A 27629-nucleotide genomic window follows, 5' to 3' on the forward strand; every position below is an offset into this window, starting at 1 on the left:
CCAAAATAAAGAATCACAGTGCTGGACAGCGCAAGCCTGAGGTCATCCTCCACCTACAGGCGATTTTGGTATTTTGTTTTCAGTGCAGTCAATTTTGAAAACCCGGCCTCGCACAAATAAGTTGAGGCAAATGGAAGCAGCAATTTAACGGCGGCGTCAGACAACTGAGGATATTCAGTCATCACAGTCAACCAAAACAAAGGCAGAGAGCAAGAGCTATAGACTTTTTAGCTGGAGGTGTTGACGATGGACCATCGCCACAACTCCTTTTAGGATGTGTGATGAACTTATCCATACCAATTTATCACCATGGATTAGTTCAACTGGTATCTCTGACGTTCTGACTCGTGTCTACACTGCCAGCTATACATAAAAGGCGGGCTTAAGCTCCGCCTCTCCAACTCAGAAAGAAAATGCAGAGGGAGAAGGAATGCATTTTTAAAATATTTTTAATTATAATTATTTTTAAATATTTTTTAAATTAATAGGGGAGTGTGGTGGCGCAGTGGGTTGGACCGGGTCCTACTCTCCAGTGGGTCTGGGGTTCGAGTCCCGCTTAGGGTGCCCTGCGGTGGACTGGTGTCCCATCCTGGGTGCATCCCCTCCCCCTCTGGCCCTACGCCTTGTGTTGCCGGGTAGACTCCGGTTCCCTGTGACCCCGTACGGGATGAGCGGTTCAGAAAATGTGTGTGCGTGTGTATTTTTTAAATAATGAAGAGATTTTTACATAGATTTTTATAGGTTTTTTTATTTTTATGCACATTATAATTGAAAAGCAATAAAATACACTGAGTACCCGAATGATAACCTGCCTCTGTGCTTTTTTCTTGGAAACAATTTGTGCCATCCCTCTGAGATCAGGGGAGAAGTGAGTCTGAAAGAGGTGAGTTGTGAGACCTTTGTTAAATTCTTCAGTAGGGAACAATTTGGCAGGTCAAACAACTCGTGCAGCAGCTTTCTGTATCAGCTGGTGAGGTCTGATGGCAGAGTTTGGAAGGCCAGGCAGGAGACAGTTGCAGTAGTCCAGGTGGTATATCACCATGACCCTAGACCAGGGGTCTATGTAGGGTATGTTGTGAGATAGGGGCAGATCCTGGAGATGTTATGCTGGATGTATCTGCAGGTCCAGATTGTAGCTTTGATATGTTGAGACAAACACTTCAGTCAATCATTACTCCCAGGCTCTTAGCTGAGGGGATAGGTAAAATGAGTGAGTTGTCCAGTTTGATGGAGAGTTCTTGACAAGATGATGGTACAGCTGGGAGTTGGAGGATCTATCAGTGGCATCAAAGACAGAGTTTATCAGTGACTGCTTGTTCAGTGGAGGATCAGGGCAGTCTGAAGTCTATCCTAGAAACATAGGTATGAAGCAAGGTCTACCACAGGATGAACACACAGATATTCACACAATAAGGGCAATTTAGAGTCAGCTGAAACATACGTCTTTGGAATGTGCACAGAAACTGGATCACCAGAATGAAATCCATGTGAACACAGAGAGAACAACCAAACCCTCTAGCGAACTGAAACATAAGGCCCAGCAGCTTTGAGGCACTAGTGCTATGCACTGTATCAACTTGCTGCTCACTAATCTAAATGCCTTTATTGGATTTCAGTAGTACTAATGCTTGAAATTGTTAGTGTGAAGAATTGGTATGGGAAACTATACTGTAAAATACACATGTAACAATTCACTCAAAAGTTCCAGTACTTTGAAGATAAGGATGCGAAAGGATCCACTTCTGTAAATTGGGGTAGTACAACAGTCTTTCTGGTGCATTTTGGAGGACACACACATTTCAAACAGAAATGGTTGGACATGAGACAGATTTGAAATAATATCAAATTATGTAAAATTTAACAAAGTATTAATTGCAGCCGAAGCAGCACTGTTGTCTCACAGCGCATGGGTAGTGCAAAAAGGACATGGGTTCAATTCCAGTTCGTCTGTGCGGAGTTTGCATGCTCACCCTGTGTCTGCGTGGGTTTCATCCCACAGTTCAAAGGTGAATTGATGACTAAAATCATCCATAGTGTATGAGTGACAAAGTGTATTTCACTAATGTATGGATGAGTAGCTCATCGTAAGTACTGACTCCAGCAGTGTAAGTCACCTTGGGTGACTAAGGTGTGGGATGGTAAAATTACATAGCGTTAATTTGAAGTCGCTTTGGAAAAAAATGTCTGCTAAATGAAGTAATATACACAATATTTATACAAAGTAGGAACTAAATATTTGTCATGCGGGGCTGAGAGAACCAGGACGGCAGGACCCAAGTGCAGAGCCGTTCGTCTGGATTCACGGGATAAGGCAAGTTCTCGGAGTCGGGGACAGGCGAATGGTCGGTCGATCGGCGGTCTACATTTGAACGAAGATCCGTGGACGTGGTCGGGAAACAAAGCAAAGGGACGAAAACAAGAAGACGAGAGCGAAGAACAAGTGTTGAGCGTGCATCGGACACCACGAGGGAAGGCGGTTGTCTCTGATGAAATTTTGCAAAGGTATGGGAGCTGAGGAGGGTCTTTTAAAGGGTGAGCAGTTAGTCAGGTGCTGGACCAGAGTCAGGTGCTGTCAGTTGAGTTGTGGGCGTGGACGTGACAATATTGTAATTTAAATATTTACATTTGCATTTGTTTATTTTGAATGCACTTTTTCTATAAAACAATGAACAACTGATATAAAACAAAAGGGCATTTAACAGTAGCTCTTTAGAACTTCAGACACAAACATGATCATAAAAATCACACCTTGTAACATGGCTTGTTTTTCTGAAACCATTCATTCTGTTGGCACACATTACATGAGTAGCTGCCAGCAGAATTTAGAGCGAAGTACACAGATAATCATGACAAGTGGTGTGATGCAAAATACACAGCTGCAAAGAAATGCATGTGAAAGACAGGTCTGAGATTTTTCATGAATGTTAGAAGGGAAGCAATTCTATTACACTTTTCAACTCCACACTCTGAACAAATTGACTAAAAGAAAATAAACTACATTTTCCTTAAAACAGAAGATATAAGCTTTTAGCTCTAATAAGAAAACACAGTAGGATTATCAAAATGAAAAGCACAATATCAATGTGTTCAAACTCAAAACTACAAATCAGAAACAAGATTTTTTTTTTAGGTTTTCTTTGCTGTTTCACCTTATGGGCTGTGAACTACAAAGAGAAGAATTTATTGTTATTGTTTCATGTGAATGGGGGGGTGCGGTGGCGCAGTGGGTTGGACCGCAGTCCTGCTCTCCGGTGGGTCTGGGGTTCAAGTCCCGCTTGGGGTGCCTTGCGACGGACTGGCGTCCCGTCCTGGGTGTGTTCCCTCCCCCTCTGGCCTTACGCCCTGTGTTGCCGGGTAGGCTCCGGTTCCCCCGTGACCCTGTATGGGACAAGTGGTTCTGAAAATGCTTCATGTGAATACTAGTACACATCATATGCATATATCAAGTTTAAGAGTTTTTACCTTTTTTTTTTTAGAAAAAAAGTCTTCCATTATAAACCCAAATAAATCAAACCAAAATACACTGAATCAGTAGAGGCTCTTATAGACTCCTTAGGAACATATTTGTAAATAAACAATCTCTTCATCCACTTTGCATAAATCAAATGACTATCATATCACTGATGGGAAATAAATTATTAAATAAAAGTTTACTACAGGATATTATATTTTGTGGTAATGACATCTCCTGAACATCTTCTCTCTTCAATAATGAAAGATTGAGTAAATCAGTTCAATTCCTTTTCAATAAAACAAAAAGTATAATGTAGCAGTCCAAGTATCCTGGTTCAAATTCCAACTCCACTTGCTGTACCCTTAGACTTATTTTTAATTACTCTGATCTGATACAGCAAAAATTATATAATGTACTGCTGTAATTCCCTGAGCTCTATAAATACATACACCAGTTGGGGAAAAAAAGCTTTAGCTAATCCTAAACTTAAAATTACTTTAAAAAAATCAGCAATTTGGATAAATAGCTAATAACAATGCAATGCCATTTTTTCCCTGTCTCATTTAAATAGATTTGTACCTGTTGTATTCAGGTCAGAAGACGGTAATGGTGTCATTTCTGGTATATCAGGTGATCTCTGCAAAAGTGACAGAAAATTGAACAATGTATCATCATAATGTCAAGGTTTTTCTATTACTCTGTGCAATGGCTAAAGCTCATACTACTCTGGGGTTCTAAATTTTAATAATCAGTTTAAGATAGGAAGTAATAATGTTACTTTAAAACTGCAATGATATGATTTAAATGGCAGGTTTTATTAATCATGTCTGCCGTAACAGCAGCGTGTAAATTGTCGCACAAGCTCATGAGAATGCTGGTACAGAAGTTTCTGTAATGGCCTAGTAATTATTGTCACATAACATCTCCAATGGCACATAACAATGCTAAAAAATCAAAGTGCAAAGAGCAGGATATCATCCATAAAAATGAGGTCCCATGTGTTCCCTCTCCTTGTCTCTCTCATTAACTTCCTGTAGCTGCCTGCATCAAACTCAAGAGTCTGGTTACAGCCTATAAAACCATCTGCACCCCGGTATCTACCAGACCTGATCACTTGCTACACCCCAACCAGACTGCTACGCTCCTCCACCTCTGCCCCCCTACGGTAGCATGCACAAGAGGTCCACAAAGGTTTTTGGTTCTGATTCCAATGTGGTGGAATGACCTGCTTCTCTCATTCAGAACTGCTCAATCTCTCTCAAGATTCAAGAAGGGTCTGAAAACTCACCTCTTTTGGACTCACTTCTTTCCTGGTCTTCTATGTGTTCAATAACCGTGTACGTGTTTGTTATTTCTTTAATAATTTAAAAAAAAAAAAAAACCCTTTATGCAGCTATTCATATAATGTATACTGGGCCATAAAGTGGTATATGGCAAATTGACTGAGCTCAAAAGTAATGAGTCTACATCCAAATCTCTCCTCCTTTTTTTTATAATGCACATTTGAATTATTCTCTGAGATGTATTTCGTTTTGGAGAAAAGCACCTGCTAAATGAATAAATGTAAAGAGTGTGAAGGGGGATACCACCTACCTCACTGGGTAAGGAGTAGCCACAACATTTCACAATACTATGCAGCTCCTTTTTCAATCTGAGCAAAAAAGTACAAAAGTAGAAAAAACAATGAAACAGAAATACTACATAAGAATACACACACACACACACACCATAAGAATATAAAAATAAAATAGAAAGTAAATTGGAAAATATAAAACTGAGAAAATGTTTGACGTCTTTTATACACAAATGTCACACTTTCAGGAAAAGTCTGGTAAAATGACAAAATAACTTAAAATACAGCTAAACATATTTACTTACAGAGTAGATCAGCAGATCTAGTTACTTTAAAAATAGATTTCGTAGCAATTTGATTTCACTGCTTTTTGTGATGAGTTAAGAACATGCAAACACAGAGTCATGATGTCCTACATACAGAATTGTGTCTTCTAGAACAGGAACAGCAAATCAGAAGTTAGCTGTTTTTGGGAATATGAGTCACTTTGGAGAAAACTGTCTGCTAAATGAATAAATGTAAATGTAGTTTTGATGCTTAAATTGTTGCTAGTAGTAAACAGCAATGCTTGCAGCAACCTACATATGAAGAAGCTGATACATTAAATTTACATATATTAATTTAGATTACACTTTCCTCCAAAGTAACATTATTTTACCCATTCATACAGCTAGGTATTTTCATTTGAGCAAGAGAGGGTTAAGTAGCTTTCTCAATGGTATTGGAGCAGTAGGGGGAATGGGATTCACACCAGCAGACTTCAAGTGATAAGTACATTTTCATTAACATAACTGTTTCAGAAAACAAGAAATTTAAAAAAGCTGTTCAAGGAAAAAAAACTACATAAAAACAAACAATTCTAGAAATATGTATACTTACTTCTCCTCATTCTCAATATCTGCAATTTAGAAACAATAACAAATAATGTATTTTGTGTTGTTAAAAATATTTAAACAATGCAGCAGTCAAGAAATAAGCACAACAAATATTTTATACAATAAAAAACACACTCCGCCAAACTGAAAAGGTGCTGTGTGTTGGAGATTTTTCCCTCTCCTCCTGTCTCAGAAAACTAACATTTGATTTGATACAGTTTTTACTGAAATGGAAGACAAACCTGAACAACTCCAGAGAAAAATACTGGTATTTTTACATGTTCACATTCTTTGCATTACACACATCTGGCTGGCTGAAGAAAGACATTTCTATATTATAAGATTACGTCTACCAGTGATAGTTTTTTGACAAGATATGTGATACAGGTGACAAGTGTGTCCTTTGGATGACTGTACTTCAGTGGGCAGTTGAAGAAAGAACACAATGCTGAAACCAAATTGTGACACTAAAATATTTTCACAATGAATGTCAATAGACAAGATGTACAAGAAAATAGAAAACAATGAAAAGTTAACAAAATTACACTGTAGCGCTCAGAAGCCAGAACAGAAAGTCCATCCATGCTAATTGTATATATTGGCATTTCATTCTCTACATTTTGTTTTGTGTATCTGTGATATGCTGCCATTCCTATGTAAGGCCATAAGTTCAAAAGTAGTAAATCATGGTAAGTGGGGCCTTCCAGTGGGTCCATTTTTAGTAAGGGAAGTAAGGCTCATGCTGCTATTGCCACACGGTATCAGTGTGGTGTCAATTAATACAATCTGATTCTGAACATGCCTGATCATAGATCCTTCCATATCTTCATTTTTGTTAGTAGTCAACTAAAGTGCACAATTAATAAAGTGAAATATTTGATTTCATCTTCATAAGCTGCTTGATAAAAGTATGTATTCTGTTGAAAATAATAGTTATTTCTCAATAAATAGGTGTAAATAATAATTTAGGTTTTATATCTCCACCAGGAGTCTTTACATTAAGTATTACTAATACATAGTTTGAAAGTTAAAAACAAATGTTTTTGTCCCTACTGTGAATAGAGTATTTTGTATATTCAGAAACACCTTGGAATATACTTACAGTAGGCATACACGTTCACAGTGAACCAGCTAAGCAGGAAGACAGATTCAAAGCATATGGTGATCAGTGGAAGATCTACAGTCTGTTCTCCTCTTTCTGAAATTTGCCAAAATAATTGAGAATATCTCAGCAGGTATGAATTTAGCTGCTCAGTTAGAAGTGTTCTTTGGACCTTAAAAAGGCAATATCTAACTTCTTATTGTTAAACTGTCCCAAGCTAAAACATTTTTCAAATCCTCGGTGTTCATTTTTCTGCATATAACAATATTAACATGTGGTAGCAATAATCTGTGTACTTATTTGGACATTTTGCTTTGGGAAACATTATGAGGATAGAGTTAATTTGATATTCTTGTTGATACAAAAATCCCATGAAAATATCCTTGTGTTGTACTGCACTTACCTGCTTTCAGCATTAATGCTACACTTAATGTAATGGAATTCATAAGAGGAAGGCCAACAGCCCCTGAGAAGTACACGATGCTGTGAGGTGTGGCTGAAAGACAGAAAAAGTACGTTAAAAAGTAATTAAACTGCAGTTTGTAAAAAGAAGCACACTTGCGGAAACTTTGCACAGTTGCCCCTATATAATACAGAAATAATTTAGTTTTAAAAGGACCTAAATCTGTAAATTAAAGATAAAAATAAAATAAAAACCCATACTGTACCAGGCAAATCCCTGTCACCAGAAAAACAGGATGTGGCAGTCAGAATGCAGAGAAATCCAAAAACAGGTAAAACCACAGAATGTTCTGTGGCAAGAAAGAAGAATTTTTACACAGACACTACATGCAGTGAAGGTACTGGTCTCAACAACATTTTGTTGTTTACATTTACATTAATTACATTACATCTATTGATTAAGCTGATGCCTTTCTACAAAGTGACTTATAATGTTAAGCTACCTATAATTATTTATGCAGATACATTACATTGCTAATTATAATGTTAAGCTACCTATAATTATTTATGCAGCTGGGAAATTTTTACTGGAGCAATATAGGGTAAGTACCTTGGTCAAGGGTACTACAACAGGAGGTGGGATTTGAACCTGGGACCTTTCGAAAGTAAGATGCCAGCTCTGGGCACTATGCTACCTGCTGCCCATCATGCACTAAGCAAACTGTATGAGAAATATCTGAAAAATCAATTCACCATATGGATTTAGAGTTCAGAAATGTGTTAACCAACCACTTAAAGTGAAATGTTTCCTGAGTGCATGGGTTTCTGACATTGAGGTTCGACTCAACTCGCTTGAGGACAGTGAGGTATTTACTTCACTGCTGGGCAGTAATGATATTCAGTATCAGCATTCAGAGGTATTAAAAAGATTTTTAGCTTCTATGGTCCATGGCTTAGTGATCCCTTTCAGACATATCCACAGAGGTTGCCTGTCACCAAATGCAAATGCCCAGGATGGATAGGAAGCAACTTGGACCTCAAGAAAAATACTCTTAATAAGTGCTAGATGGATTCACACCTTTGTGATTTACGTATTTTAACATATTCTTACCTTTTCCATTTTCTAGGGCCATATCCAGGTATCGGAAACTGAATATTACATTAAGTATGAATAAAATCCCAGTGAAGATTTTCCTACATAAACCTGAAAGCAAAAATTATAAGGAAATATTTCAGTTCATCTTCATCTAAGTCATAATAAAAAATAGAAACAGATTAAACAAACAACATAGAATTTATCTTTACAGTGTCTATACTGAACACACTAAATATTCAAAGTCTCTGTTGGAAAACATTTAAATTTATTCATTAGTGGCACCTTCATAAACTTTCTCTAACAGTGGTATCCTTAGTCACACTAGCACATGGTTCTTTGGATAAAAAAAAAATTGAGAATAAGCTGAGCAAGCATCATGGTGAAGCTGAAAAATGTAAAGTCATGCTCAAATTATATGTAACTAATGGATTTTGAAGTACCTACCATAGAAAGTAAAAATAAAAAGCCAATATGAAACTGAAGCATTTTTATTCTTCAGACAGTTATAGTAATCGTCCACCAGGACACAGGAACCATGAAGTGTGAATCTGTTTAAACCAAACAACTGTTTTGCAAGGTTACTAAAAGACTTCAATCCTTGATTAGTCTTTAAGTTTATTTCTCCTGCTTTGCCTTTCTCTTGCTGTTCTGTGTTTTCAATTTATTTCCTTCAACAAGCTAAATGTGTTTGTTCAATATTTAACCGATCAAACATGAGCACAAAATGAAATAGAAAATATACAAGTGGTGCATGATTTTTACATCATTATACACACACACACACACACACACACACACACACACACACACACACACACAGTCTGAAACTGCTTGTCCCGAGCGGGGTCGCAGCGAGCGGGAGCCTAACCTGGCAACACAGAGTGCAAGGCTGGGGAGGAGGGGACACCCAGGATGAGATGCCAGGCCATCACAAGGCACCCCAAGCAGAACTCAAACCCCAGACCTGCCAGAGAGCGGGACCCAGCCAAGCCCACTGTGCCACCATACCCCCCCTACATCATTATATTTCTGTAAAAAAGCAAAAATGATTTCTCGGCGGGGGGCAGTGGGTTGGACCGGGTCCTGCTCTCCAGTGGGTCTGGGGTTCGGGTCCCGCTTGGGGTGCCTTGCGACGGACTGGCGTCCCATCCTGGGTGTGTCCCCCCCAGCCTTCCGCCCTGTGTTGCCGGGTAGGCTCCGGTTCCCCGTGACCCCGTATGGGACAAGAGGTCCAGAAAATGTGTGTGTGTGTGATTTCTCAAGGGAAAAATTGCTCTGCATTATCTAAGATCAAATACTTACAGAAATTCATCAAAAAAAGAAAAATTCCAACTGTGGTGAGGAGAGTCAGAATGAAATAATCTGTGAACAGAATCAAGGGTATAAGGGTACAGTACTACATAATATGGTATACATGCAGATCTTACAGAAAAAGGTTTAATAAATAGACATTCTGCTTGCATTGCAAATCCTCAAAGTTCCAGTATTAATAATTTTAAGAGAAAAGCAGAAACTTGTTTCATAACAAAATTACTAAACAGTGTTATAAGATAGCCTTTGCAATTGTTCATAAAAATTCTTTTGTAGTTTTGTATTTTTATAAAATACAGGGTGATTTCTGTGAACTTGATGGGAAATTAATGAATGGCAGAGTACACTCAGTCATCATATATATTTATATTCATTCATTTAGCAAACACTTTACTCCAAAGCAAATTCCAACAAACTCAGTCCATATTCAGTTACCAACCCTTTATTTATCAAGGTGACTTACATTGCTAGTACTGTACACTACTTATAATGGGTCACTCATCAATACATCAGTGGAACACATCCTTTCTATCACTCACACACTATGCGTGACGCTGAACAGCATATATTTGGACTGTGGGAGGAAACCCATAGAAACACAGGGAGAACATGAAACTCCACACAAACTGAGCGGGGATCAAACCCATGTCCTCTCGCACCACCCAGGCGCTGTGAGACAGCAGCGCTACTCACTGTGCCTCCTATGTAATATAATGTTGTCCCGGTACAACAGCTTCTGAAGATATATACCCTTTTTTCTTACCATGGGTTTGTTATTAAGTTTATTATTAACTCTATTTTTGCCAGTTATATGCTATCTTACTTCCCTAACAGGTATTCTGTTCTGCACAATGGCTTTTATCAGATGAAACAGAGATACACACTTGGAGTTTCAAATGCAGAAGGTTTTTCCTTCAGTGGTGTCAGTCTGGCCATTTTCTGGCTAAACTGAGTGTATTAACCTCTATATTACCTTGTAAACAATGACTGCTACAGGTCAAATGGTGCTAGTTGGAGTCGTCTTTTTATTATAGAAAGAAATATACCATTATATACAAACAAAAATATACCATTTCACAGGTATTATACAAGTTATTAATCTAGATTTAGCAATAAAAGTCAGACTGAGCACTGAGGGACAAATACCTTTTGGGTCTGAGAGAGCAAGTTTCACTGTCTCAAAACATCTGACACAAGCACGTGATAAAAGTAATTTCACAGAATAAAATACCTGTTGTGGAAGTAAACTGACCATAGAGTGGGCAAAAATGCCATCAAACTCAATGATAAGCTTGTGTATAAGCCATTTCAGTGGTTTATTGTTACATGGAACCCCATTATTCAAGGGTTGAGGCTATACAAAACAGACTGATAACCATTTTCACTGGAAAACTCACCTAATGGGAACATTGGTTTGAAGGCTCCAATAAGGAAAACAAAAAAAAAATTACTGAACAGCAGCAATATAACTGTACCTGTTGGAATAAAATGGACATCTGTTAGTTAGACATGAAAGTTATTACTGTTTATGGCAGTTAATTACTGTCAAGGTTAAATCAATAACAACTAGGTTTACTTTTAGGTTATTTTGTGTATACACAATCATGACACCTAATTTCAGACTGAATAAAATTATGGTGGAATGCATTTTATTTCACTGCACATGTTCCTGCTGTCCATTCTGGAAGACATACTGTGGAAGACTAAGTGTAGCACAGTTTGGCCATAAACTTGAGGATGACTACCACTCCTGAGAATGATTATACATTTTCCACGTGTACTATTTTTTTTTTTTAATGATCAAATTGGAGAAAATACTGTGCACATACAGTAGATCGATCGATCCATCCATCCATCTATCCTTTTTTCTATCCTATTCTATACTTGTCCTAAAAGGGTCACGGTGGCAGCAGGGAGAGCAGAGAGGCCTAGATGCCCCTGTCCCCCGCAACTTCCTCCAGCTCAGCCAAGGGGACCCCCAGCCATTCCCAGGCTGACTGTGAGAAATAATCCCTCCAGTGGGTCCTGGGCTGACCTCGAGGCCTTGTCCCAGTTGGCCATGCCTGGTAAACGTTCCAGTGCGTGTTGGAGACAACCATGTGACGGTGCCAAAAGGACAACATTGTCCCCAAAAAGCAGAGTCGTCACCTTCTGACTCCCACACAGAATGCTCTCCTGGCCTCGACTGCACCTTGATATCCTGTCCATGAAAACCACAAACAGGAGTGGAGACAAGGCACAACCTTGGCGGAGTCCAACACCCACACTGAACAGGCTTGACCTAATGCCAAGTATGCGGACACAGCTGTCGCTCCGTATGTATAAAGACCAAATGGCGAGCAGTAGTGGACCCGGTACCCCATACTGCCTAAGCACCTCCCACAGAATTTCCGGGGAACACAGGCATAGGCCTTCTCCAAGTCCACAAAACACATGTAGACTGGATTAGCAAACTCCCATGCCCCTTCAATTATCTGTAAGAGGGTAAAAAACTGGTCCACTGTTCCACGGACAGGGCGGAATCCGCATTGTTCCTCTTCCATCTGAGGCTCAACTATTGGCTGGAGCCTGCTCTCCAGCACCCCAGCATAGGCTTTCCCCGGGAGGCTGAGAAGTGTGATACCCCGATAGTTGGCACACACTCTCCAGTCCCCTTTCTTAAAGATAGGGACCACCACCCCAGTTTGCCAATCCAAAGGCACTATCCCCGAGGTCCATGCAATATTGCAGAGGTGTGTCAGCCATGACAGCCCTGCAACATCCAGGGCCTTAAGCAGTTCTGGGCAAATATCATCCACCCCCGGTGCTTTGCCACCCTGGAGCTTACCAAATACCTCAGTGACGTCCACCAGGGAAATGGACTCTGACAGCCCAGAAGCCTCTGGCCCTGACTCCTGTAAGGGAGGCATATCACTCGGGTTTAAGAGTTCTTCAAAGTGCTCCTTCCACCTCCCAACAATGTCCATATCAGAGGTCAGAGTTTCTCCAGCATTGTTGAGCACAGCCTGGGCGAAACTCCTCCGACCCCTTTTGAGCTGCCGGATGGTTCTCCAGAACCTCTTTGAAGACTACCAATAGTCGTTTTCCATAGCCTCTCCAAACTCCTCCCATGCCCAGGATTCTGCTTCTGCAACCGCAGCTGCCACTGCCTTTTTCGCCTGCTGGTATCTATCTCCTGAGTCAGGAGTCCCAGAGCCAACCAGGCCCTAAAGGCCTCCTTCTTCAGCTTGACAGCTTCCCTCACCACCGGTGTCCGCCAGCAGGTTCTCGGGTTGCCGCCCTGGCTAGAACCAACAAGCTTTTGGCCACAGCTGTGCCTGGCTGCTTCCACAGTGGAGGTTTTGAACAGGGTCCATTCAGACTCCATGTCCCCTACCTCCTCTGGGACATGGGAGAAGCTCTCCCGGAGGTGCGGGTTAAAATCATTCCGGACAAGGTCCTCCGACAGTCGTTCCCGGCGCACCCTCATTAAACGTCTCGGCCTACCGGGTCTGTCCATCAGGTTTCTCTGCCATCTGATCCAACTCACCACCAGATGGTAATCAGTTGACAGCTCAGCACCTCTCTTCACCTGAGTGTCCAGAACATGTGGCCTCAAGTCAGATGAAACGACTGCAAAGTCGATCATTGACCTTTAGCCCAAGGAGCTCTGGTACCAAGCACAGTTATGAGCATCCTTGTGTTCGAACATGGTGTTTGTTATGGACAAACCATGACTAGCACAGAAGTCCAATAACATTTCATCAGTTGGGTTCAGATTGGGAAGAACGGCTTGCCCAATCACCCCCCACTAGATTTCCCAGTCATTGCCAACGTGAGCATTGAAGTCCCCCAGCAGGACTATGGAGTCTGTAGGTGGGGCCCTGTCCAGAACCCCACCCACCCTTTCCAAGAAGGTTGAATACTCTGAACTGCTGTTTGGTGCATAAGCACACACAACAGTCAAAGTTTTCCTCTCTGCGACCCTAAGTCACATTGAGGCGACCCTCTCATCCACCGGGACAAACTCCAGCTGTATGGCAGCCAGCCGGGGGCTTGTGAGTATCCCCACACCTGCCCGGCGCCTCTCACCCTGTGCAATTCCTGAGTAGGAGAGACTATCTTTTCTTGAGGAGTTTGGTTCTAGAGCCAACACTGTGAGTGGAGCTGAGCCTAACTATATCTAGTTGGTATCTCTCAATCTCCCGCACCAGTTCCAGCTCCTTCCCCCCAAGAGAGGTTACATTCCACGTGCCAAGAGTCAGTTTCTGCTGCAGTTTCACTCCACGTGTCACCCTGCCCCCTCCTGCTGCCTAGAAAGCATCGCACCTTGGGGGTGGTGGGCCCACATGGCCCCCCCACATTGCCTTTTCGGACTTAGCCCGGCTGGGTTACATGGGCTGCCCATGGAATAATAAAACAAATTCAATTACACAGACTATGGAAACACTCCTTTTAAACCTAAGAACAGAAGTAAAAGACAGAATATCTGCAAGCATTTTAAGTAATCACCACAACCTGATAGCACTTTACAATAAACTGGAGAGGTTATAAGGAAACAACATTTACCATTTTATTTTTCCTTTTTTTTTTACTCATCATATAAATGGTATATGCGTTAAAACGTACAGAAATTAATCATGTTTAAGTCTGCATCTTGCAGAGGTTGCAACAACTTCTTTCTGCTGAAAGCATACAGTGAAATGGAATTTGACCAGGGGTGCCAAAAATTTTGCGTACAACTATTTACTTGTAATTTCCTTTTATGTTTATCAATCCAAACTCACCTGTGAAAGAATGACGTGCTGGTGGAGCAGGCAGCACTGGTGCCAGAAATCTCCTGTGTTGTGGGTTTAGATGTGGATTCAAATCTGGCTCTGTTAGTGCATTCTCTTTTTCTACCCGCGCTTGTGTGGCTATCACTGGCGTCTGTGTACCTAGCTGAGGAACTTCCACCTGTGAGACATTCTCCTCACCTATCTTCCGACGCTGACTGTTCTGCTCTGTGCATTGGGTGCAATTCCGTGTGATACAGATAAAGTGTTTGAATAAGCATCAGCAATTGAGTCTGCTCCTCTAAACCTCCGCACTCAACATGACAGTGGGATTTCTTCGGGTGCTTTGTTTTCCTTCCACAATTTCAAAATATTTATCAGGTTAATTGATCAATCTAAACTGCACTTATATATTTAGGATGATCCTAGCTAATATTGTCAAGGAAATGCTCTGAGCCACTGTGACTCTCAATTAGATAAGCAGTCACTGAAAATGGATAAATGGAACTCACCTCTGTGAAAGTGTCTGAGGCTCCCCGGAAGAGGACTGGCCCTTGCCATCATGCTCCTTTTTCTCGCTACTTCAAATTTAAGGTCATATTAGTTCAGTATGCTGCTCATATGCTGCTTACTTAAAATCTTATATTCTTGCATACAACTGTATCTCTCTGAACTTCTACATTTTGGGAAAAAAAATCTATAGACGCAAGATACTGGATTAAGTTTTACTGTACAAAAATACTGGGACTGTATATTTTACTTCTATTAGACAACTTTTTTCAAGAAGGACATCTCAGAAACATTATATTCTGTGGCTAGAGATTATGGAAATTTCCTAGAGTTGCACATAACTTCATACAATTATCTCCAGTTTTAAAACCTTTTGCAATGAGCTATAGGTGCACCACAAGTGCACAGGACGGAGTTAGCACAGGCAGTTTTTACACTTCTCAGAATATTCTGAATCCCCCACTGGTTTAAAGTTTTGGCTTTATTTTTTCCATCGAAAACACAGATCTCATACATAGATACAGTGAAAACATGCCTGTTTGCTTGAACACAGGAAGTCATATGCTCACAAATACAAAGCCAAACACACACACACACACACATTTTCAGAACCGCTTGTCCCATATGGGGTCGCGGAGGAACCGGAGCCTACCTGGCAACACAGGGCGTAAGGCCGGAGGGGGAGGGGACACACCCAGGACGGGACGCCAGTCCGTCGCAAGGCACCCCAAGCGGGACTCGAACCCCAGACCCACCAGACAGCAGGACTGTGGTCCAACCCACTGCGCCACCGCACCCCCCAAAGCCAAACAAATATCCTAAAAATATTTTAAGATGTAATAACATTATTGGCAGTAATAACAATACCCAGAATTCAGATATACATACACACACACACACACTCACACACTGGCTGAAACTGCTTGTCCCGAGCGGGGTCGTAGCAAGCTGGAGCCTAGCCCAGCAGCATAGGGTGCAGGGCTGGAGGGGGAGGGGACACACACCAGACGGGACATCAGTCCGTCACACGGCACCCTAAGTGGCACTTGAACCCCAGACCCACCAGAGAACAGGACCCAGCCAAGCCCGCTGCGCAGCGCCCCCCCCCCCAATTCACATCTACCTTTAAATGTTTCCATTCATATTTTTGTTTCTTAGTTTATCTTTCATTTTTTGTTGTCTGTTACTTTATTTATGCTTTTTTTCTGTATCAGTAACTGCGTTTGATTAACTTGTAAAATGCCAAAATAAAACTCATACGCACACATACAATGCTGCATATCATCCCCATTCGGTTTTTTTTAACATTCTTCTAATAGCAGGAGATTTTCTCTTTCAAATGCAGTCAGCCACACAATCACTGGGCTTGCACTGATGTCACATTCTAAACACAGTCATTAATTCTAAGTCTAACCCTAGAATAACAGGCTATAAGTTCATTTTTACTCAAAGAATAAGTTTCTTAATACATGGCTCAAAAACATGGGAAACAATTAACCAATGAACTGCATTCAGAGCTGAAGAGCTTTCTCAAGGATCCTTCAGCAGTAATAACATTTAAATAGGGAACTTTCAAATTATAAGGCAGTTTTTAAATCAGGCATGGAAACCAAATTAAAAATTTTTACTCAGAACTTCATGAGAACAAAACATTGGAAACGTATGCATAAAGTTCTATGGGTGTCCAATTCATTGCTGTTCTTTCGATGGGATGGTGCTTTATGAATGTGAGTTGTCCCAGCTGTAGTTTAATTTTTTTACAAGTTCTCACTACACCATCCATAGATGAACAGGGCATGTTTGCAGTGTTAATAAACACTGCTGGTTTAAAATCTCCATGCCAACTTGGAAACAATCGCCTAGAAAATGCATTAAACTATCTTTTGACAACTATGCCTGTGCTACACCCATTACACACACTGCAACAGGGTTTAAAGCTGACAACTTTGGAAAAGTACTCTGATATAGAGCTTCTGAATGTACATCACTTGATAAAACTCGTTTTAAAAAATCAACTTAGTGAACTTCAGTGCTAAATCAGTGCAAAGAAAAACAGTTAAATTTAGTCATCTTCTGCAAACCCTTATTACATTGTTATGGTGTAAATAAAATTTTATATAGTACTTACATAGATCCTGGAAGGAAGTTACCTTACCTTGATAAAAAGTAAATGCGATGCTTGCAATTAGTGGAACAGCAATGAGAACTCCCAAAAACACTTGGACCCCTAAAACTGGGGAATGTTTCTTCAAAAAATCACTGAAATAAACTAAAGCATAAAATTTAAAATTACAGCATGAAAGAGAGGGTACACAAGAATACCATTCAGTATTTAAAACTTTCACATTATGTGTTATATTCACATTTATTCATTTAGCAGACACATTTCTCCAAATAGAATTGTTACCCTTTACACCATACAGCAATTTCATGCAGTAATTCAGGGTACGTACCTTAATTAAGGGTACTACAGCACCACAAATCTAGAGCCAGACACTAACTAACTAGACTACCTGCTGCCCTGTTAAATTTCATACAACTGCAACTAGCTCTATGACACATAGCAGATAATAGGGAAATATAGCAATTAAGTTCATGGGTAGAAGTAGGATCAATCAGATAGATGCTATTTATCAAGCCCACATGATGACTGGGTAGGTTTCTGGTAACACTAAGTATGTGCTTCGGAAACAAGCACTAATAACACGCTAATGAGTAACATTAATAAATAGATCTGTCTATGCAAAGTTATGTAGTAAGCAACTCAATCTATTATACAGCCATTAGATATCATCAAATGCCCAATGATACCTTACGCACCAAATCAATATTTTACTTGTCACTGAAGTGGCAGTTAAGGCAAGCTATATGCTAGTTTAACATGTTGGCATCAAAACCATTTTTACGGAGAACTGATAAAGTGAATAAGTCCAGAAGTGATATCTTCAACTAAACAGCAATGATCTGATAGTATAAGCCTTTCAAGAAACCGTTACAGAGAGTTACTGATTTAATGCATAATTTTAATCATCATTCCAGCATTCTAATTTGTCACCTTTTCACTAACAGCATGGATATAACCAAAGTTGTTCAGCTTGAGGTTTTCATTGTTGGTGCTGATAAAGATATTGTAGCATTCACCCATGGAGCTGCTGGAAACAGGCTCAGGAGTCCGGATAACAGGAAAGTGCTCTTTATTTAATGGGTACATGTCTTTTGACAGCAGTTTTAACAAAGATGCTTCAGAGAGTACAAGTGGTACTGAAGACCGGAGAGTCCCCCTAAGGCACTCTCAGCCACCCTACCAGAGCCAACGGTAGAATTCCTCAACTGACAAACTGTGCTTGAACAATAAAACAACCAATCAAAACAGAACACCAAACTATGTACAGAAATACATTAATCACAACTTGTCACACAGAGCAGACCAGAGGGGCAGGTGTGTACCCAACTGTGGGATCATTTATTATAAAGATACTTGGGGCTAGGCAATACTATGAGTTCGGGCAAGCGTGATTCAATCCAAGGCACAAACTGGGTCCAAATGGAGAATCCGAAGACGTGGTCGACGCAAAGCGAGGTTCGATGCCGTAGGAAACAGGAACAAGGAGACAGGCAAAGGAACAAGGAGTGGGGAACTCAGAGGAGGACGGGTAAAGCACTGAGAAAGAGTCGTGAATGCTAGCAGGTCAGTTCCCTCAAAGAGATTCCACAACTGGGAAGGAACTGGGGATTGCTTTTATAACTGACTGCTGCCTTCAGGTACTTAGTTGGAGTCAGGTGCTGCTGGTTGTCGTGAGGAGATAGTCATGACAACTAAATACACGGAGCTATAACAGCTTTCCTCAGTGGCGTTACAGTACGTACATAATATTTTGTTGCCCGCACAAGTTCAAAATACCCAAGGTTCATGGCTTTTGCTCCATGAATTAGGTTCTTTTTAAGAATAAAATCTGTGAGTAACTTTTCTGTTATGAAAATGTCAAAATATTCTCAACTCAATGATGCACATTTGATTGCTGTTCTAAGGTTACCACAGCTCGCCCACTTGCTCCAGATTTTGACACTATTTTCTAATTGGTGTCAGCAAATAACAACATTCGAGATACAGAGGACAAGATGTTATACCCATGCATATTTTTCAATGGCTGTACACAAAGACCCAGTCCAACCAGCAACATGAAGCCAAAGAGAACAACATCCAGCGTAACCAACATACATCTCCACGACCTGAGACCAAGAAACTCAATTACCTTCTCCAACCCATCAACCAAACCAACAAAACCAAGCCTAACACACCAAACCAGCAGGGTACAAACATGAGTACTTCATTGAGGTTGTCAAGTAGGCACCTCCTTTTGTCAGTGGCATCCCAGACCCACCCCTCTTACACACGTTAGATGCGCTTCACCCTCAACAAATACTGCACCTCCGCTAACTCGACAACCAGTTAAACCACAACTCCATACCTAACAGCAGAAACTGCAAATGTAACACTCCACCAGCTTGAACTACCCCACTACCTGCCACTAGTTTTCCACAATTACACACCTCCCTCCAAGATGCAACCCCAATTACCCTGCTCTCTTTTCAACCATAACCACTGACTTGTCTTCTCCGCCGCCTTTAATAAGCAGCCTCTAATATTAAATTCCCCCAACAATGACGTAGCTTATTTAGCCACAAACCCTCTAACACCTACCTCCACAGGTCTCACCTGAGCCCACCATCCACATTCTCTTGCCTCTGCTATCAGATCTGTATACTTTAACAGCTTCCGCTCATAAGCCTCCCTAATAGCATCCTTGAATGGCACTGTTAGCTCTTCAAAGTACACAATCCGCTCACACTCCAAATATGCCACCATGTCTGGACATAATGAAGTAACTGCAATGACCTGTAGAACCTGGAGATGCTTGCCCACATCAGGCAGCAGCTTCTAGTCCCCAGCATTACCCCACCCACCAGACCATGTCTGCCCTTGCATAGTGCTACTCTCTCCCGCCCACTCAAAACCAATTGTTTTAGCCGAACTGCAAAGAGGCAAAGAATTCACCACCTGCCGCTTGCTCTCAAAGACACCTGCCAAACATCTAAGAATTTAATTATGGCGCCAAGTATAGCACCCCTGCCCCAGACTAACCTTAAACCCGGAAAAAAATGCACCACCCGCTCACTTCTTAACATTCTGTGGCACTGGCAGCATGTCAAAAGTCGCTCCAACAATGAACTTAAGGCAACTCGCCTCCATAGCCCATACATCACACATCTCACACACACAGTTTGAAACTGCTTTTCCTGAGCAGGGTCATGGCGAGCCGGAGCCTAACCCAGCAACACAGTGCGCAAGGCTGGAGGGGGAGGGGACACACCCAGGACGGGACGCCAGTCTGTCACAAGGCAACCCAGAAGCAGGACTCGAACCGCAGACCCACCAGAGAGCAGGCAAAGGCCAAACCCGCTGCATCACTGCAACACCCAGCCCATACATCTTGCCAGTGTAATTTCCTCCATGCCTTCCCAGTTCACCCACTGACTCTGCTCAACTAATGTGACCGCACTTGCACGCCTCCTCTTCCTGCCCCCGGACTTGTACAAAGACCAATTGCTGTTTGTCTGCCTCTGGGGCAACACTCCCCAACTACCGCATACGGCCCAAGCCAAACCCTGCCTTCTCCCTCTGCACATGTCCAATCACGTCCAACAACATCAGCATTCCTTTTGCACTTTGGACTGCATTTCTGGGGTTCCACCCACTACCTGTCCTCACCAAGAGCACCACCTTTTTGACAACCTCATATTTGACTGTCAGAGTCAGCTCCAGACCCATCTTCACACACTTGTACTCTTGCACCAAACTTGTCACTGGCAGCTCCATATGCCCTTACCATATAACACTATACTACTTAAACAGCGTGGCACTCCCAGCCACACTTACTGCCATACTAATAAACGGCAAAAAATGTGATGGTAAAATAGTGACCTTTTCTTGATTTACATTTTACCAATTAAAAATTACAGTTTTCAGGAGTGTAATAGTGCAAATAAAAGTACTCTATCACAAATTTACTTGAGTAAATGTTAATTAATAAAATGCATAAAGCCAAAAAGCTGCTCAAGTACTGAAATTACTTTGAGCAGGACCCAGCCAAGCCCGCCATGACCCCGCTCGGGACAAGCGGTTGTTGATGATGGATGGTTACTAAACTTTGTAGGAAGCTTATTAATTAAGAGCATTATTTTTGGAAGCATTCTCACTTCACAGCTTTTTGTCCAACCAAGTGCCTAAAACTTTTGCACAGTACTGTATCTTATCCAACTAATTAAATATAAACTAATAAAAGATCATGGCTCAGTAGGGATTACTATTATACCTTTTTTTTTTTTACCTAACCACTTTGTCCAAGGTAACTTTTACAGTTAGTTAACTTAGTTTGTATACACTAGCACCATAACTTGCGAACACAACGATGACTAGAAGTCAGTTCAAAAGCCAGCATTGTTCACAAGTTCACCCACTCCATCACAAGCAATAAAAACTAAATAATACAGCTTAATATTTTGATTTACTGAAGGGTTAGGAACTGTTTAAAATGTCAGATAAATCTATGAAAAATTAAAAATTTACTGTAAGGGTTTAATTTTATTTTAATCAATGACTCATAGAACAGGGCAGCATGGTGGTGCAGCAAGTAGTGCTGCTGCCTCACACTATCTGGATCGTGTGAGAGAATGTGTGTGCATGTCCTCCCTCTGTTTGTGCGGGTTTCCTTCCACAGTCCAAAGAAATGTAGTTCAGGTGGACTGGGATGCAAAAATTGTCCAAACAAACAAAAACTAACTGAAAAAGAAGAATAAGTTTTAAAGCATTTGTTCTCCAGTAATAATTTTGTGCACTTTGTTTATTTTTTGAAGCCAGAGAAGAAGTTCCATGAAAGGGATAAATTATGTTTTGTTATTACACTATTGTTTCTGAACAAAATCCTCAGATTGAAGGAAAAAAAAATGTTTTAAAACATTCATTGTTCTCCAGTAATAATTTTGTGCAAATTTTATGTTTGCAGTAATAAAAATTTTTTTTTTTTGGCTTAAAAGTGCTTAAAATCTGTCCTGGGTTTTAACATACACATGACTAATTACAGGCGCACCGAGAGCACAAATCACAAAATCTTTCAGTGGTCATGTCGTGAAAATGTATTCAGATTTAGTGTATTAATGATGCATTCACCTCATAAATCATGACACACTGCTCTTCCCTATAGGAAAGTACATGTATGTTCAAGTGCAAGCTTTTAAAATTAAAAAGTATCGGTAGCAGTATCAATATTGGCGATACTGGCCCTGTATTTACCTGGTATCGGATCAATACCAAATTCTGCAGTATCACCCACCCCTACTGACAGTATCTGTTGCAACTTTGGTTTTGAATTTCAACCTTTTAAGGTTTAAAAGTTTACTGTCAGTACGATAGTTAATATGGATTCCAACATCTTCCTCGCTAAAGGCAACAGTCAACATTGCCAAGAACATAATACTGAACAATGTTGGTGTAAGAACACATCCTTGTTTGACTCCATTTGTGACAGGAAAGGGCTCAGATACTCTGTCTAGCTGGACAATGACTCATTTAGGAGATCAAAATTAGACAGTAGTAAATATTGACTTGAAAACAATAATAAATAAACTTACCAACAAGTAATCCTGTTACAATAACAGTATGCTCCAAATGGAAACTCATGAATTTGAATATATATTCCAGTATTCCTGTAAATATAATGATTACTTCTCCAAAGAGCAATAAATACAATAGATACAACATGCATATTATGTTATACTAATGAACATTATCTTATGTCTTTAGAAAGAAGAATCATCAAATGCTTTTACTGAAAGGCAGCTGGCTCAGTATTACTCAATATGTACAATGGTTTTAGATAATTAACTGTGCACAAGTATGACAGAAAAATACAGTGTCTATAGAAATTACTCTAGATTACTCTCTTAAGCATTTTTCACTCTAGTTCTATCACAGAATCAAAATTTTTTTGGGAATTCTTACTACTACCCAACAAAAATATGAATAAAGTAAGAAAAACACATATGAAGCTCACTGAGTAAGTATTCTACCCCTTTGCTAAGATACACTTGCATAAATGCTCAGTTCTGTTTCATGGTGAAAAAAATATTCCCATTAGTCCAATTATCTCCGCTCAATCAGTCTCAACAGAATAGAAATATATTTCCAAGATTTAATTTGTAGTGCCATAACCTGCACTTTTTTTGGATAATTACAGCTTTGCAAATAAATACAAAATTAGTACATAATTCATCAAAAATAAATAGCTGTAAACATACCTGGAAATAAATTGATATATGGAGCCATCTTAAACAACATCAGAATCCTCATAACATTAACAGCAGTAGTAGCAAATGCTTCTGCTTTGGATGCTAAGAAACAAAAGTTACAAAGTAACAGTAAGAAAATTGTTTTCAGACACAGCATTCACCTCACCCCAGAAAGGATTAATTTTTAACTCACCTTCAATTATACCCCACAGGACAACTGCCACGGAGATCATTAAGCTTGGCAATGTAACATGAAAATAGTGTATCCACAGAGCTTGTTTACTTTCATCTAAGACAACAGAAACAACACACATTTGACCAAAAACTCTTTCAAAGTTAAATTTCAGTTTGTTAATTAGCTAAGGACAATTGACTGATGAAAACTATTAATTTTTCTGAGTTTCGATAAATGCATAAGGTCAATGAGATAAGAACTTTATCAAGTCACAAAGAAAACTATTAAAACTATTATTTCAGTTTAAAATCATTATATTGTAAAGACACAATCAATTTTAAATTGATTACCTCTTTTCTTAAAACCCCAAAGAGACAATGCACAAGTTACAAGGACTAAAGGTGTAACAGCAAGGGCCAGAACAAGGATGAATCTATGCAGAGATGAAAAGCCTGGAAAAAAAAGTTATTTTTTTAATATCATATATTATACATATTATTATCAGTGAATTATTAAAAATAATTACCACTATTGTTTATCATTATCAAGAATTATTAATAAGAACTCATTTGTTACAATGCATCATGAAGATGTGAAACAAACTGCTGCACAGAATCCCCATGAAGGGTCCAATGTACTTTAGTACTGTGAACGTCATTAAAAGTTAAACTATTTTCTTTCAAGACTTACCCAATGGTTGTATTTGTACTGTGGTATTAGCAGAACCAGTATCTGCGTGGACTTTACACATGTACTCCCCTTTGTCTTCAATCCTGATATTTCTCAGTTTCATAGAGAAGTTTCTGTTTGGAATTCCTTCAGTGAAGAACTCAGCTCTGCCCAAGTACCTTTCATTTTGGGACTCTGATTTGATCTCTCCTTCACTAAACAGCAGCAGCAGAATGTCACTGTCTGTCTTTATCCATTCCACCTCTAATTCTGACAAAGGAACATGGGTGTGCACAAAGCACTGGAGGATGACATCCTCATCAGCATGTGCATAAATAGGTTTGTCTGAACCAGTCACCAGCAGCCGTTCTGGAAAAGAACAACAAGAAGGTTGAGAACAACAAAGGATACTTTTACTTTCATTCTGCCACATGCCATGGCACCAAAAGCAGCACAGTTCATTAGGAAACAATGTCTCTCACAGCTCCTGGACAATTTTCTTAAAACTTGGACTCAAATACAGCTCTGTGCAGAGCTTGCATGTTGTCCTTACTTTGCATGAGTTTACCCCCCTTAATCCAAAGACATGTGCCTAAGAAGGCAATGGTAAATTTCTTCTGTGTCCTGCCTTACTGCAAAAACCAAATCAAAAACAGAAGTTGTTTAGGTAGCATTCACTATACCCTAGTACTGAAGCTAGTGGTCAAAAACAAATAGGTAAAACAGTATTGAGACAATCTGAAGAGAAACATGAGTGGCACAATGGAATGCTTTGTTTTTTAACCTGTCATACTTTTACTGACTTGCTGACTCACTTCCGTTAACCGCTCATCCTGGTCAGGGCTGCAGTTTGTACCCAAATGCAAATTTATTTATTCATCATTCACTATAGTGTTAAAATAGCCTCTTTACCAGCAGATCAATAACAAATCAATCCAAGTATTAAATATTTTACACATTTACCTATGTTCATTTCCATGAGTGTTTCATTTTGCTCCTGATCTGTGTAAACAATACACTTGTACTTTCCTTCATCTTTGGTTGTTATATTTTTCAGCAGGAGAGAGAAGTTTCCTTTTGGGATCTCCTGCGTGAAGAACTGAGCTCTATCCATGTAGAAGGGGTCCTGTGATTCTGGTCGACTCTCCCTTTCCTGGAACAGGTGCACTATGGCCTCTGAGTCTGTCCTCTTCCACACCACCTCCAGCTCCTCCAGAGGTAGTGGGTTCTCCACAAAGCAAGGCAGAAGAACATCTCCTGACTCTTGGGTCACTATGGGCTCAGCAGGACCATGGACCAGGAAACCTGAACCAATTTTCAGGAAGATTTATCACCTGAATACACTTCAGTGTTACACAAAGCAGAGCTGAACTCAGGAGTCCTTCAAAAACACACTGTCTGAACCGCTTGTCCCATACAAGGTGCGGGGAGCCAGAGCCTAACCTGGCAACACAGGGCATAAGGATGGAGAGGGAGGGGACACACCCAGGACGGGACACCAGTCCGCCGGAAGGCACCCCAAGCGGGACTTGAACCCCAGACCCACCGGAAAGCAGGACCTGGTTCAACCCACTGCGCCAACCAATGCATCCCCCATTCCTTCAAAAACAGAATTATATGAAATAATGAGTAACTTTAGTTACATAAAAAAATACTAAGGCGAGGAACTGTTAAATATTACAACAACTCAAATCAAAAAGTTTTAGAACACTTAAGGTTATTAATAAGCACCTAGTCTATCACTGTTATGTAAATAGTTGTGAGGCGTACCTTCAGCGCTGCCCATCATAAACACTAAGAAAGTCAATAAACCGGCGTTACACCCTTCAGTCATTGTTCCGTCTTTCTGATACTCAGCCAACGTTTCACGCAAACGAAGATGTACTATGAAAATTATAAATGAAAAACTAAATACACAGGCTGACGTTACCGCGCATTTTCGTCCGACGGTGTGTATCGCTCTACACAACTTGCTTTCATTTTCAGTTACTAAGAGCCCGCCTACACCTGCTCCCGTTCACCGACTGGAGAAAAATGAAAATAAAACTGCAAGTAAATGATCCAGTATTACCTTTAAAATATAATCAAGGACAACTTGTGTGAACAATGTTTATTACCAAAATTTGAGGAGAATCACTTTAACACATTTAAGTGTTCACATGGCACGATCATCATCATCATCATGTCGTCGTGGCCATTTGAATAAAATTGGATTATACTCAGTAAAGTTTTACTGTGCGATTAGGATTTTTCTAATCCAATATGATAAGGAAGTTATGGTGTTAATATTGTGGTTTGGATGGGGCGAAGAACAACCCACAGCACAGCCAGCGTTCATTTCGAGCGTTTTATTAGAACACTGTGTAATGATGACGTATTATTGTGGAGACCGAGGGGTTGCGCCCCCCGCTCCCCTCTCTCCCGCGCGCGCGCAGGCTGATGTAGTTGGCCGTGTACACATTTTGTGCCTCGCACGTTTTGGAGTTTAATCATGTTGTTTATTTTATCGTGAAGACAGCCGTGTGAAATATAAGTCACCCATAGTTGCCTATAAGATTATTAAACGAAGAGCTTCCATTTTGTTCGTGTCCGTCTGGGTACACCTTTCTTTGGAATCCACGTGAGGATCTGGGCTAACTCATTAGCCAGATCATTACAACTAGCGCACAAGAAATACGGTCCGAAGACCCCATTTCCTCAAGGACCTGCGCGCCAGCCTGCTTAGCGCCTCCAGGCTCTCTCTCCCCACTTGCAAACACGGACGTGCCTTTATTTTGCCCGTCTCACAGCGCTGGCCTGGGTGGTGCGAGAGGACATGTCACGGGTTCGATCCCTCCTTGGTCTGTCTGTAGTTTGCATGTTTACATTTATATTTATTCACTTTCTCCAAAGTGACTTCCAGTGGATGCTATGTAGTGTTACTAGCCCACACACCTTATTCACCAAGGTGACTTACACTGATATGGGTTCTCCATGGGAAATGTTCGCCCTGTGTCTGTGTGAGTTTCCTCTGGCTGCTCTGATTTCCTCCCACAGTCCAAAGACATGCTGGTTAGGTTCCCTCATAGTGTGTGAGTGACAGAGAGAGTGTGTTCCACTGGTGTATGGATGAGTGATCCATTGTAAGTAGTGTATCTAGCAGTGCGATGTTGTCCACACGATTCGGAAGGGCCTTACGAAGGACGTTTTCAATCTTGTCTGGGGGGACAGATACGAGTACGTGAGGAGAGAGGTCATGTACCTTCCGTAGGAGAAGGCAAGGAGGAATGTGCCTGACATTCCTCGTAAACTGGATTGTCTCTTCCCCTCTCACTTATGTAACCGACTGGCAGCTCCAATTGAACATCCCCAGCAGTACTTTG

The 27629-nt window shown here is 40.6% G+C and overlaps 1 protein-coding gene across 1 annotated transcript in view; it reads right to left on the bottom strand.

Annotated features, from left to right (window-relative positions):
* Nucleotides 1-26235, bottom strand: part of LOC108927490 (uncharacterized) — a 53723-nt gene extending 27488 nt beyond the window's left edge. Inside the window, exons 1-19 of the mRNA XM_029247006.1 lie at nt 26038-26235; nt 25231-25572; nt 24289-24636; nt 23949-24050; nt 23617-23712; nt 23433-23525; nt 22767-22841; nt 17233-17346; nt 15080-15148; nt 11211-11234; nt 9805-9864; nt 8518-8610; nt 7673-7756; nt 7408-7500; nt 7005-7100; nt 5907-5925; nt 5048-5105; nt 4034-4091; nt 3348-3378 (exon numbers count right to left, since the gene is read on the bottom strand). Coding sequence (XP_029102839.1) covers nt 3348-3378; nt 4034-4091; nt 5048-5105; nt 5907-5925; nt 7005-7100; nt 7408-7500; nt 7673-7756; nt 8518-8610; nt 9805-9864; nt 11211-11234; nt 15080-15148; nt 17233-17346; nt 22767-22841; nt 23433-23525; nt 23617-23712; nt 23949-24050; nt 24289-24636; nt 25231-25572; nt 26038-26101 — 1919 coding nt within the window. The 5' untranslated portion in view covers nt 26102-26235. The remainder of the gene's footprint in view (nt 1-3347; nt 3379-4033; nt 4092-5047; nt 5106-5906; nt 5926-7004; nt 7101-7407; nt 7501-7672; nt 7757-8517; nt 8611-9804; nt 9865-11210; nt 11235-15079; nt 15149-17232; nt 17347-22766; nt 22842-23432; nt 23526-23616; nt 23713-23948; nt 24051-24288; nt 24637-25230; nt 25573-26037) is intronic.
* Between the last annotated feature and the right edge of the window lie 1394 nt (nt 26236-27629).

The sequence above is a fragment of the Scleropages formosus genome, chromosome 20, assembly GCF_900964775.1.
Source record: "Scleropages formosus chromosome 20, fSclFor1.1, whole genome shotgun sequence".
NCBI classification, from domain to species: domain Eukaryota; kingdom Metazoa; phylum Chordata; class Actinopteri; order Osteoglossiformes; family Osteoglossidae; genus Scleropages; species Scleropages formosus.